Source organism: Gopherus flavomarginatus, chromosome 1 (assembly GCF_025201925.1).
Source record: "Gopherus flavomarginatus isolate rGopFla2 chromosome 1, rGopFla2.mat.asm, whole genome shotgun sequence".
In the NCBI taxonomy this organism is placed as follows: domain Eukaryota; kingdom Metazoa; phylum Chordata; order Testudines; family Testudinidae; genus Gopherus; species Gopherus flavomarginatus.
The window spans coordinates 363,136,543-363,150,835 of NC_066617.1; the positions used below are offsets into that span (position 1 = coordinate 363,136,543).

At 49.8% G+C, this 14,293-nt stretch overlaps 1 protein-coding gene across 3 annotated transcripts in view; it reads right to left on the bottom strand.

Annotated features, from left to right (window-relative positions):
- Positions 1 to 7,220: 7,220 nt before the first annotated feature.
- RNF169 (ring finger protein 169) overlaps positions 7,221 to 14,293 on the bottom strand; it is a 42,983-nt gene continuing 35,910 nt past the window's right edge. For all 3 annotated transcript variants that reach the window (XM_050930482.1, XM_050930485.1, XM_050930488.1), the window contains exon 6: positions 7,221 to 13,908. In XM_050930482.1, coding sequence (XP_050786439.1) covers positions 12,706 to 13,908 — 1,203 coding nt within the window. In that variant the 3' untranslated portion in view covers positions 7,221 to 12,705. The remainder of the gene's footprint in view (positions 13,909 to 14,293) is intronic.

The window sequence follows — 14,293 nt, forward strand, 5'->3', positions numbered from 1 at the left end:
TGTATGTCTGGATCTGGGCCAGCAGAAAACCTTGACCCCTTTAAGGATTGCTCCCCTCTCACCACCTCGTGAATGGGAGGGACATGCTGGTGCTAGCTGGACAGAACATAGACTGTTGTCTCCCACGGTAGCAAGGGAAGGTTTAGAAGCCTGCCACTGTGCCTGGGGACAGTGTTCTGTAAAGAAAAGCTCCTCCCATGCTTGGGATCAGAACATCAGGTTTCTGTTTTTCTGGGGGGGAGGCTAGTTGCCTGTTGCAGGCTGGAAGAGTTACTTCAGTCACATTACAGGGCTCAAGCCAGGGCTGACTGGGTGAAATTCTGTGGCCTGGGTTAAGCAGGAGGTCAGACGATGATCTAAATGTCCCTTCTGGGCTTGGACTCTATGGACTCCTTGTCACGGAGTGTGGGGGAGTCCGGCCCTGCACCCCTCTTCCTGGGACCCACAGTGACTCTTAGCCAGCCAGTAAAACAGAAGGTTTATTGGACAACAGGAACACCGGTTACAGCAGAGCTTGCAGGCACAGTCAGGACCCCTCCACCGAGTCCTTCTGGGCTTTCAGGGTGCTTGGATCCTAGCTAGGATACCCTGAATTCCACCCACACAGCCCCAAGCCCAAACTCCAACTGCTTCCCTCCTGCCGCTCCCTTCCTTTGTCCCCTTCCCGGGCAAAGGTGTTTGACCTTTCCCCTCCCTTACCTAGCTCAGGTTACAGGCTCTGGCATCGTCCATCTCCTAAAGTCCTCCCCTGCTCACAGGTTACAGGCTCTGGCATCGTCCATCTCCTAAAGTCCTCCCCTGCTCTCCCACTCCCCACACAGACAGTCCCTACTGCATCACATCTCTCCCCCCTTCGAGACTGAACTGAGCGGGGTCACTCTGCCCAGTGACCTGGGGAAGTTCAGGGCCCCCTCTCCGGGACAACGCATCCGCCGTCAGGTTGGCACTTCCTTTCACATGGACCACGTCCATGTCATAGTCCTGCAGGAGCAGGCTCCACCTCAGGAGCTTGGCGTTGGCTCCTTTCATCTGGTGCAGCCAGGTCAGGGGAGAGTGGTCGGTGTACACGGTGAAGTGTCGCCCAAAGAGATATGGCTCTAGTTTCTTAAGGGCCCACACCATGGCCAGGCATTCCTTCTCGATGGCTGCGTAGCTTTGTTCCCGGGGTAGCAGCTTCTTACTCAGGTACACGATGGGGTGTCTCTCCCCCTTTTCATCCTCCTGCATTAACACTGCCCCCAGTCCCGTGTCTGAGGCATCAGTGAACACCATAAAGGGTTTGTCAAAATCTGGGTTTGCCAGAACTGGGCCACTAACCAGAGCCTCCTTCAGCGCCCGGAAAGCCTCCTGGCACTGCTCAGTCCAGATCACCTTGTCTGGCTTCCCCTTTTTGCATAGTTCAGTGATGGGGCCGGCTATGGCACTAAAGTGGGGCACGAACCTTCGATAGTACCCCGCCATCCCAATAAAGGCCTGTACCTGCTTTTTGGTTTGGGGAGCAGGCCAGTCTCTGATCACCTCCACCTTGGCTGGTTCCGGCTTCAGGCAGCCGCTCCCCACCCGATGGCCCAGGTAAGATACTTCGGCCATCCCCACCTTGCACTTCTCAGCCTTTACTGTTAACCCAGCCTTTCGGAGTCGGTCTAGGACTTGTTTAACCTGGGACATGTGGTCCTCCCAGGTCTGGCTGAAGATGCAGATGTCGTCAATATACGCCACGGCAAAACTCTCCATCCCCCTCAGTAGCTGATCCACCAGGCGCTGGAAGGTGGCTGGTGCTCCCTTGAGGCCGAAGGGCAGGGTCAGAAACTCATAGAGCCCCAGAGGGGTGATAAAGGCCGATTTCAGCCTGGCATCTGCGTCCAGCGGCACTTGCCAGTAGCCTTTGGTAAGATCCATAGTGGTGAGGTACCGAGCACCTCCTAGCTTGTCTAGGAGCTCGTCAGGCCTGGGCATAGGGTAGGCATCAGATACGGTGATGGCATTGAGCTTTCGATAGTCCACACAGAACCGGATTGACCCATCCTTCTTGGGGACTAGCACCACTGGCGAGGCCCAAGGGCTGGAAGACGGCTGGATCACCCCCAAAGCCAGCATGTCCCTGACCTCTCTTTCAAGATCCTGGGCAGTTTTACCAGTGACCCGAAAAGGGGAGCATCTTATAGGGGGATGTGACCCAGTCTCCACCCGGTGGACAGTCAAATTAGTGCGTCCAGGCTGGTTGGAAAACAGCTGTCGGTACAGATGCAGCACCCCTCTGATCTCAGCGTGCTGGCCCGGGGTCAGTTGCTCAGAGAGGGGAATCGCCTCCAGGGGGGAACCAGCTTTTGTCCCAGGGAATAGATCCACTAAGGGGTCATCTCCCTGCCCCTCCCAATGTCCACACACGGCCAACACCACATTCCCCCTGTCATAGTATGGTTTCATCATGTTCACATGGTACACCCGACGGTGATGTGCCCGGTTTGACAGCTCCACCACATAGTTTACCTCATTCAGTTGCTTGATAACCTTGAAGGGCCCTTCCCAGGCGGCCTGGAGTTTGTTTCTCCTCACGGGGATAAGAACCATCACCTGATCCCCGGTGGCGAAGGTACGGGCTCGTGCTGTGCGGTCATACCAGACCTTCTGCCTCCTCTGGGCTCGGGCCAGATTCTCCCTGGCCAGGCCCATGAGCTCGGCCAGTCTTTCCCGGAAGGTCAGGACATACTCCACCACTGACTCTCCCTCGGGAGCGGCCTTCCCCTCCCATTCGTCCCTCATCAGGTCTAGGGGCCCCCTCACCTGCCTTCCATACAACAGTTCGAAAGGTGAAAACCCAGTAGATTCCTGGGGTACCTCCCTGTACGCAAACAGCAGGTGAGGTAAGTACTTGTCCCAATCTTGCGGATGCTGGTTCATAAATGTTTTTAGCATCATCTTCAGCGTCCCGTTGAACCTTTCTACCAGCCCGTTGGACTGGGGGTGATACGCTGAGGCCCAGTTGTGCTGGACCCCACATTTCTGCCATAAGGACCGGAGCAGGGCCGACATGAAGTTGGACCCCTGGTCCGTTAAGACCTCCTTGGGGAACCCCACCCGGCTGAAAATTGTCAGCAGCGCATCTGCCACTGTGTCTGCTTCGATAGAGGACAAGGCCACCGCCTCGGGGTAGCGAGTGGCAAAATCCAGGACCACCAGGATGTATTTCTTCCCTGACCGGGTCGTCTTGCTGAGAGGTCCCACTATGTCCATGGCTACCTTCTGGAAAGGTTCTTCTATGATGGGTAAAGGCCTCAAAGCCGCTTTCCCCTTGTCCCGGGCCTTCCCCACCCTCTGGCAGGGGTCACAGGATTGGCAGTACTGTCGGACATGGGTAAAGACCCCAGGCCAGTAAAAGTTCTGTAGCAGCCTCTGCCTGGTGCGCCGGATTCCCTGGTGCCCTGCGAGAGGGATGTCATGGGCCAGGTACAACAGCTTGTGACGGAACTTCTGGGGAACCACCAGCTGCCTCCTGATCCCCCATGACTCTACTTCCCCTGGGGGAGCCCATTCTCGGTACAGGAACCCCTTCTCCCACAGGAACCTCTCCTTGCAACCTCTCCTCATGGTCTGTACCGCACTAAGGTCAGCCCGGTCCCTGTGCTTCCGCAAGGAGGGATCTTTCTGCAACTCGGCCTGGAACTCAGCAGCTGGGACAGGAATGGGGACCGGCTCTCTCTTGCTGGCTGGGTCTGAGGCCGCAGCCTCTCTGCACCGTGCCCCTGGGCGTTCCCCGCTCCCTGAGTTAGGGGCCTGCACCTCAGGTCGAGTACCTTCCCCGTTGTCGGGGAGCAGTGCCATTTGCCGACTCTGACTACGAGTCACGACCAGGGCACTCTGGGTGTTACTAGGCCAGTCCTCAAGGTCTCCTCCCATTAACACGTCAGTGGGCAAATATTGGTGTACCCCCACATCCTTGGGGCCCTCCTTGGCCCCCCATTTCAGGTGTACCCTTGCCACGGGTACCTTGAATGGGGTCCCGCCCACGCCCATCAGGGTCAGGTAGGTGTCGGGCACCATCCGATCTGAGGCCACCACCTCGGGCCGGGCCAGCGTCACCTCTGCGCCCGTGTCCCAGTACCCAGTGACCTTCCTCCCATCCACTTCCAGGGAAACAATGCACTCTTTCCGGAGGGGCAGCCCCGCGCCCACCCGGTAAACCAAAAACCCGGAACCGGGAGCATCCACAGGTGGTATGTTGCCAACCCCCCTTTCCTGGGAACGTAGCCCCTCCTCCGATTGGGTTTTTACCCAGTCCACCCTCTGCGGGTTGGGTCTGCTTGGTCTGTCCCTGAGCTTGGGGCACTGGGCCCGTATGTGACCTCGTTGGCCACAGCGATAGCAGCCCATATCTCGTGGGTCCCCTTGAGTGGGTCGGAGGGACCTGCCGCTGGATGTTCCCCTTTTGGGGGGGTTCTCCATAGGTCCCCTTTGGGAGGTCCCATGATGACTCTCTCTCTGCGTTGAGGCAGGCCTGCTCCTTCGAGACTCCTCCCTGCCATCCCCTGCCCGACTGTCCACAAATTGGTCGGCCAGCTGGCCTGCATGCTGCGGGTTCTCCGGCTTCTGGTCCATCAACCACAGCCTCAGGTCGGACGGGCACTGCTCGTACAGGTGCTCCAGTATGAATAGGTCAAGCAGGTCCTCTTTAGTTTGGGCCCCAGCTGTCCACTTGCGAGCATACCCCTGCGCCCGGTTGACCAGTTGTAGGTATGTAACCTCACGGGTTTTACGCTGGCTCCGGAACTTTTTCCGGTACATCTCAGGAGTCAGCCCAAACTCGCGGAGCAGGGCCTGTTTGAACAGTTCGTAGTCCCCTGCCTCCGCCCCTTTCAGTCGGCTGTACACCTCCACGGCTGTGGAGTCCAGTAAGGGGGTGAGAACTGCAATCCTGTCTGCAGGGTCAACCCTGTGCAGCTCGCAGGCATTCTCAAAGGCCGTCAGGAAGGTATCTATGTCCTCCCCCTCCTTACGCCGGGGCAGCAAGTGCTTATCAAAGCTCTTTGTAGGCTTGGGTCCCCCCTCACTCACCGCAGCCGGGGCCTCACTGCTCCTCAGCCGGGCCAGGTCCAGCTCATGTTTACGCTGTTTCTCCTTCTCCTCCCACTCACGCTGGCGCTGGTTCTCCTCATGTTTACGCTGGTTCTCCTCATGTTCACGCTGTTTCGCCTTCTCCTCCAGCTCATGTTCACGTTGTTTCGCCTTCTCCTCCAGCTCTCGCCTCTTTAACTCGAGCTCCTCCCGTCTCAGCTCCCTTTCATATTCCAGCCGCATCCGCTCCACGGATGCCGAGCGTTGCCGGGAGGATCCCCTGCTGGGGGGTGTCACGGTGCCCTCGGTATACACTGGGCTCCTCCCCGCCCTTCCTCTACGCCTAGGAAGGGGGGGTCTCGGGAAGCCCTCGTCTGCCGGCTGACCACTCCCAGCAGGGACAGTCACTGGTGCCTGCGCTGCATCTGCTCGGCTGCTTCCCTCAGAGACAGGGCTCCGTTCATTCATGCGGTCTCCCTGCTCCAGCTGGGCAATCAGCTGGTCCTTGCTGAGCCTCCCTGGGTGCAGCCCCCTCTGCTTACACAGCTCCACCAGGTCACACTTGCGCCGCTTGGCATACATCTTCCTGCTGGCCACTCACAGGCCGGGGTGCTCGCCGCTCCCCACGGTTTCCAGGGGGACCCCTAGTGCACCAGCCCTTCGTGAGGTCACCACCTCTCTGCCAGGGTCGAGCTGCAGACTCCTCCGCCCCTGGGACCGCTCGCTGCAATCCCCCGGGGGACCCTGTTACTGCAAAGTCCTTCTCACTGGGCACACACTCCCAGGGGTTAACCACCCCTTCGTTTTACTGCTCCCCAGTCACTTACTGCAGGAAGCGCCGTCCACGGGGTGCAGTATCTCCCGCCGCTGCCACCAGTTGTCACGGAGTGTGGGGGAGTCCGGCCCTGCACCCCTCTTCCTGGGACCCACAGTGACTCTTAGCCAGCCAGTAAAACAGAAGGTTTATTGGACAACAGGAACACCGGTTACAGCAGAGCTTGCAGGCACAGTCAGGACCCCTCCACCGAGTCCTTCTGGGCTTTCAGGGTGCTTGGATCCTAGCTAGGATACCCTGAATTCCACCCACACAGCCCCAAGCCCAAACTCCAACTGCTTCCCTCCTGCCGCTCCCTTCCTTTGTCCCCTTCCCGGGCAAAGGTGTTTGACCTTTCCCCTCCCTTACCTAGCTCAGGTTACAGGCTCTGGCATCGTCCATCTCCTAAAGTCCTCCCCTGCTCACAGGTTACAGGCTCTGGCATCGTCCATCTCCTAAAGTCCTCCCCTGCTCTCCCACTCCCCACACAGACAGTCCCTACTGCATCACACTCCTTAGCATAGGAAGTGCTCCAATGGCCCGACTCCAAAAACTCTCCTCCTCCATCTCATTTCTGCAGCCAGGGTTGGCTCCTGCGTGGGAAAGGTGCTAGGCATTAGGACCTCAGTAGAGCCCGTCTCTCGTTCTCCTTCCCCCTCGCTGCAGTTATCCTTGACTATACAGCAAAGGTTCTTGTTCTCAGCTGTATTGCTACTGGGGATTGTACCCTAGTCCAGCCTCTGCTCCCCGACTTCACTGGGAACAGAGTAAGACTATGACAAATGCCAGCCCTGTGAGACATGGAAGCCCCAGGCCCTGGCTGCACTACAAAAACAGCAGTTCGGCTCTTCTGCTGTTAGCAAGGGGAGGGGGCCCCTCATCTACACAGGCAAAACTTTGGGCTGTTTGGTGGTGTCATTATCTCAGTCCAGTCCCACCCTCAGAGCTCTCATCTGCCACTCACCGTGTGCAGGCCAACCACCCCCACCCCTGGCAGCAGTGGCCAGATGGTTACTGCGGTACATAAAGAACACGTTTTATTTTATGCAAACTGGAAGTTTCAGCAGCTGTATTTTCACATACCAGTCACTAGCAAACCTGTGTAGGCTGGGGCTGTAACTGGTTAGAAAAGACACAGGGACGGGCTTGCTAGTTTTCATGTACAGCAACTTCAGAAAAAAACAGGTAATTCACTACAAGAACCTTGTTTTATTCTATTTTAACTTCTGCCTTTGTCCTAGGATTAGAGCCCTCTTCTCTGCTGTTAAACTGTACAAGGTATTTGTACGACTGACACAGGGGGAGTCTGGGGATTTTTCACTCTGCTTGAAATAACAGAAGCAACAGTCTGATAGAACCATGTCCCCACATGTTATTTTACCCACACATTATACACATGCAAGTAAATAAGCTCTCAGTAAACTCTGATGTGTTTTATAATTTTCTGATGAAGCCAGTGGTTCAGCTGAGGCCCTAAATGACCTTTTGTCTTTTACTGCACTGGTTTTTGAACAGCAAGTTGAGGATACACCAAAGCACCATAATTTAAAGCATATTGGAAAAAATGTAGCAACATCTATATTTGTTTTAAACAATTTGACAGTAAACACCAGAAAACCAGGCATACACATGATCCCATCAGTTAAACGATTTTTTCTTTGCATAGTGAATAGCTAATTCTCTATCTCTTTGATGCGTTGCAGTGTTTTAGAGATAAGGGGAAGAAAACAGTTTACATCAAACTCATGTACAACATGGAGAGAGACTGTTCCGGTTTCTGAGCTACAGTTCAATCAGCAGACATGGCACAGTTTTGAGCTCATTGTGAAGATCTACCAAAGATCCCATAGAGCTCGATAAGTGACTTGCTGGACCTTCATGTCCACATGCAAAAGTTGAACAAGGAATGGTCTTTAGTTTTCATCTCTCGTCCCCTTTAAAAATCAGAAAGGATTGGTTTTGATGAAATATTTTCCCACTGCACAGGACAGGCTCCTTATCAACCTTTCACTTGAAAGCTAGAAGATGGCAAAGAGGTCTGGAAAGTCCAGCAGAGAGCACTGCAGGGCTATCTCCTTGATGCATGGCTAAAGGCCTGGTTTTAAAATCAGTTATAGTCTTTAAGGCATCTATCTCCCCTTTGCTTTCATTGACAAAAGACAAAGAAGCACTTGATTAAGCTGTACTTCAAGACTAATCCATACTGCATGTACAATACCATTTGAAGAAAAAATACTGACAATATAGGACAGTGTTATACAATCATCTTTTGCACAATCCACTCTTTTGGCACTTTTCCTTCATTTGTTTACTGATGTCTGTAGTCACTAACCACCCCCCCAAAGACCTTTAATACATTTTTTTCACCCCATCTAGAAATCTACAGAGTTAGAGTTGGTTTAAAGTCCTGTGGCATCTTTGGCAGATTCAGTCATTCAGCTACTAAATGAAATCCCTAATCCCACCCCTTCTTGTCACAAGGAAGTGCAACAAGCAGTGCAATTACTTCACCAGCCACAGGGCCCCCACAGCTGAGCCCCATTTTAGCTTACAGGAGGGCAGTAAGGTGAGAGACATTCACATTCTGGAAGAATTTGTACATGCCTTCACCTTCTCGCAAAGTGCAGGGAGTAGCTTCAATTCCTTAGAGAATGTTAGATCAGAAAGGAAGATGCAAAACAATGGCCAAAAGAGAGATTTTTTAATAAAATCTTTTCTTGTTTTAGTGTCTCCAAACATGTGGAGATCTTTGACTCCATCCATGGTTCTGGTGTCTCCACCAGAGCCGCTGTTTTACTGATACTTCTCACTTGGCATTAGCTGTGTCAAAGGAAGTGTAAATTTGCCCTCTGAATGCACGAAGGGCTGGGAACTTCTGCTGTTTGAAGCGCAGGTGTATACAGTACCCTTTTTTTTTACCCAAGTTTTTCTAGTAAATAATAAAAACACTGTTCATGATGTTAAAGTAGTAAAACATTCCAACAGAGTCATCAACATTCCATCAACTCGCGTCTCCAGCCTCCCCAGCTAAGTGCACATGGAGATGCACAAACCAGGTGTCTGATCCAAAGCCCAGCAGAGTTAGTGGAAAGACTCCCATTGACTTCAGTGGACTTTGGATCAGGCGGTATGGGCCCAATCCTGCTCTCACTGACTTTAAAGGAGTAGGACTGCATCTATTCTAGCAAGCTGGAAACGGTCTGTCTTGATCTTTAAGCAACTAGATGGAGGATAAAATTATAAATATAAACTGTAGTTTTCTTTTAAGAAAGGCTGAAATTAATGGACTAAAATCCTACACTGTATTTTGTGGACAAGCACCCCTTGGAAATATTGAAACCAACCCTGCCACATTATTTAAAGATGCTCTGCGTACAAGTAATAATGTCTCACACAAAAAAAAAGTGACAGATTTTTAGGATCCACCATTACTCCACAAGAGGATCCCAAAATCAAAGGCCTCTTTAAATAAATACTGATAAAATGGACCATACTTTGTAAGGGCTTTTCTATGATGGTCCGGACCTGCACCCATTGAATCAATGGGAGCTCTGTATTAATTTCAGTGGAATCAGGGCCTTGGATTAATCATGTAACAATTTGCAGAGTAGGGCCATTTGTGTGAACGACCCATAGATAATGAAGTATGTAACAGACATTCTAGCATGGTTCTTTTCTATCAAGCTGTGTTAGCTTGAGGAACTGTCCTGAGGCAATGGCTCCTGCACTTCCATTGAGACTCAGATTTAAAATAAAAACAAAATTAACACATGAAATTAACACACAAAACCCATGTGTTTAAGTGACCTTTTTAAAAAGAACCACACAGAAGGACACTGGCCTAGGTGGGTAGGACTCAAAATCTCCTTCTAAGGAAAGATACATTCAGCTTTTTGAAACCCACAGAAAGTGAGTTTCTCAAAAGCTCTTTTGTCTTAAAAAAAGCCAGCAGCCCAGGCCGAGAACAAGCCACGGTAATTGAGGAAGGAAGCCTGTTTCAAGATATTCACTCGGGTGGGACCGGATAAGGGGTTGTTGAAAGAGAGACTAGGAAAAAAATAATGAATACACTTGGATAGTGTAAAAAAGCTTTTGCTCAGAACAAAAATAAAGGAAATTCAGGATTAAAGATTGTTGTTCCATCCTTAATGTACTCTGCTGTTCGTGAGTACTGATGAGACCAAATTTGACCATCAGTAGCTCTGACCCATGCAAACCCACTGACTTCAATCAAGTTTCCTTCAAATTCACTGCTGGCTTAAGTGAGTGTAATGCAGGTCAAGTCACTGGAGTCGTATCAGCTTAAAATCAGCTGTGCATTTGGCCCAGAGAGGTTGCAAGTGTGTAACTAAGGGCAGAATTTCCTCTCCAAAGAGGATACAATAATACACAACCCATGAGCTACAAGAGTTAGGCACAGCAGTCCAGTCTAAGAGAGTTCAGAAAACCAGCATCAACTTCCTGGCTTCACATATTAGTTGAATAGCCAGTAGTTTGTGTGTGTTAATATGAGATATATATTATGTCATCATTACTACAAGATTTCTCAAAATGAAAGTGTCAATCTGTTGAAATATAGTATTTAAAATATATAAATTTTATCCATTAAAATATAAGATTTTTTTTTTAAAAATAAATCCAGTTTAAAGCAGTAAAAAGCTTCAGGGTCCTTGTAGTTATATGAATAAGTGGCAAGCCGGAGACGAAACCAATTCCTTTGTTGCCAGGAAGGCAAGCCATTCCTCATCATTTAAGATGGAAGGAGAGAGCAAAAGACACAGCAGAAACAGATGAACTATTAAAATCCTTTTACATCAGCTTCTTATATGCTGCATTAGCAGAACCTCCCAGCACTGCACAGCTCAGCTGCAAGGTTTGCCAGCTGCTTGGTGTACTGCTGGTGCAGCGTGTTTCAGGTAGCTCTTTAAAATGCCAGCGTCACCTGGCATAAGGAGCAACAAGATATTAAACTGGCAGACTCACGTTTCTGAAAGGGGAAAAAAATTCCACTGACAGAACAGAAGATCCATCATCTAGGTCCGAAATTCAAGATTCAAAGAGTGACATTTCTGAGCCCATTACTGGTGGTAATCGAGAAAGTTATTTCACTCGGTGAAACAATTGCAAGGACATGCCTGAGGTGAAAGGGAGAAAAGCAGAGGTTCTTTGGGAAGGAAGGGCACCCATTAACAGGCAGCATGGTCATTTACCTTACCTAATGCATTGATCTATATTCCTTGCAATTGGTCCAAGAGAGAAAATCGAACACCCTCCACACCGCAGGCAGACAGACAGACTTTGTCAGGCTGCTTAAAGCATCAGTGTGATTTGGGCCAGACTGTGGCATTAAGCTCAACGGTGAAAGCCTTGTGGGAATTCCCACTTGGAAAGGGCTTCACATGGTGATTGCTGCATGTGGGGTGGAGAACACGCTCTCCACTGGATAGGGTCCTGGGCTAGTCAAGAGTCCTGGGTTCTATTCCCAACTCTACCACTGACCCTGGGCCAGCTGATAGGCTGAAGTGTCAACTAACTGGATGCCACTGTTTTGGAGAGCCTCGTTTGGGAGATCTAGGACCAAGAATTTTAAAAGGGCCGAGCACCCCCAGCTCCCAATTACTTCAACTGGAATGGGAGGAGCCCAAAATTAGCAGCTGTTTTGAAAATTGTAACTTTTGTGCCTCAGTTTCTACATCTCTAAAGTGAAGATAAAGGCCACTTGCTGCTACCAAATGCTTTGAAACCTCTGGGTAAATAGTCCACTAAGTGCTAAGTAATACTACAACTGCAAGTGCACACATTCCCCAACCCAACCGTGGCCGGTTTATACCTAGGGAATGAGCAGTACACGGGGCTCCCATGCTGCCACTGTCAAACGGATTCATTTGGGTGGCTTCCTTCCTTCCTGATGCTTCTCTTCCTAAATGTCCAAGATAAGCAAAACCACATTGACTGGTTGGTTTCACCTTCGTGCCATCCCAAGAGAGTGGGTTGGAAGTATTCACTTTACCTTTTCTTTATAGCTAAGTTTTCTGCGATAATTACCAACATCGATTAACTAGTCTTCAACAATGCATTTTCCATAAAATCCTTGGTTTGCAGGTTTCCTACATTTCATTTGGTCTCATTACAATAACCTCTGATCTGCGTTGTCTAATGTATTTCATTTGTTGTGCCCCTGGAAGGTGTTACTGAATCATATCCACTATGGATGTCTCCATTTGCTCCTTAGGACATAAAGGAGAAAGCATGGCTCATAGCCTCTTTCTTAAGGGGTCCCATTGTTACAAGGTTATCACAAACCAGGGAGTTTACATCACTATGTTATAACTTACGATCCATTCACAGTATCTGGCTGCAACATAAGGGAGAGAGTGAAACAGGCACAGGATTGGGGTGTTGGAGAGAAACAGTCTGGATGATTTACATAAATGTGTTTTCAATCGCTAATTTCTGCCTGACATGATGCAGCAGGCTGGACAGTGGATTGACAAGGTCCTTATCATTGAGCTCATATACTCTTAGTATCCCATTGCCTTAGTAAGATGGTCACCATCAGCATTTAACTCAGAAATGTCACCTACTATGTTTAAGTACATTTCAGCATATACATGGTGAGGATCAGTTGTCTTTCAGAGCGATGGACAAAACGGGACAGGTGAATTTTTGTTTTTAACCTGCAAGGACCCTGGCTTCAGTGTGAACTGGATCTAAAATGTCTTACCATCAAAAAGAAAAAAAAAATTTGTGGGTGGTAGTATGACAAGAAAATAGTTCCTCCTATAGGATATTTTGATAAACCTCATGTCCTCTACAAAAGGCAACATTGTTCCTAAGTGCTACTTTGCACCTGTAGTGCTCTTTGACCGCAAGAGATATTGATCTACTCTTCCTTTCCGCCTATCCATTGTCCTGTTTTCACTGTCAAAAATTCGCTGCAGTTGTAAGGCCAGCCTCCTGTCTTCCTCCTCCTGCTGCAGCTTCTGTTCCATCTCCCTCACTAAAGAATCAGCTGTGGCCAAGCCCATCTCACCAGCTGTCTGCCTCAGTCTTTTAACCGAACCATTCTGTTCCAAGTGCTTTGTTTTACAGTGTCTCTTTCGTCCTCGTCTCAGTGAAGGGGGCTGTTCACCAATAACGTTTTCAACAGAATTGCAGGTACCATTTTGTACGTTGATCAATTCACTATTGTTCAGGTATTTCAGCTGCTTTTTTCCTGCTGTCTTGACAGAAACTCCTAGCATACTGTTCCCTGGCAGCGCTGGGTTGACTCCAATTATTCTTCTTGTCTTAGCATTGGGGCAAAAATAATGACCAGATTTGTCCAGATATGAATTTGTTTTTACTTCAGACACATCTGAAATTTGAGTGTTCAGAGAGGTTCCATTTGACCTTGTATCTAGTTCAGAGAAACTGCCATCCATTGTTAAGGCCTGTGAACAGTTTTTCTTGTTACCAGTCCTTTCGAGCTTCACTTCACTGATTGAAGGGCAATAATCTAACTCTGTGTTTGTGTGTGCCGCAGAACCAGGTGGAATTTGATCATTTAACATTCGTGGCTGCTCTTTATTGGAGTTAGCAATGTCAGGAACCAGAAAGTCCTCTCCAGTCTCTGAAGCCAGAGATGTAAGGGTAGCTTTACAGAGAGTCTTTTTAATCTGGCGCTCCTGAAATATTTGCTCCCATTTTTTCAGGATTCTGGGACTAGCTTCATAGGTGGTTGGTTTCTGCAGGCTTCGGTTGAGGTTCCTTGGAGTAGACTTTATAATCAAAGGACTCAAGACTTTGCCGTCAGGAAGCCTCTTGGGAGGAGTGCATGGTGAGCAGACAATAGGTTTGAAATGATTTAGCTCTTCTGAGATACTGTCATTGCTCTCAGGGCTGATGGATCGCTCCGGCTTGTGCAGAATGGAGAGTGACGAAACAGAGTTGAAAACCAGACGCTTCTCTGCTGTCAAATCTGGGGCAGAGAGACAGCGATTGTTTTGGGTGGATGACAAAACTCCAACAATGGGAGTTGACGCACTGGTCACTGATGGAACCTGTAAGACAAGTCATCGGGATTAGAAAGTTTGTCATTGTGGTGATCTAAAAAGAGGGGCCAGAGTAAGAGTGAAATGGATGAATCTGCGAGAGAACAGAAGATGCTGCAAATCACAAACAATTAACTAGACCACTAGTTCCTAATCTTTCAGGCAACTGTACCTGTTTATCAGGCCACGATGTCTGCTGTACCAGCCAGCAGCTTCAGCCAACTTCTTCCGCTCGGGCCAGCGACTTCCTTATCCTACCACGTTAATAACAAGCACTAAGTCCAGCCCTGGGGCTAGGCCCTGCAGTCCTACTTGTCTTCCATTCAGCTGTGCACTGTCTAATCTGGAATGCAGCCTGGGGTGCTCCAGATCCTGCAGCAAGTCAGACTAAGCG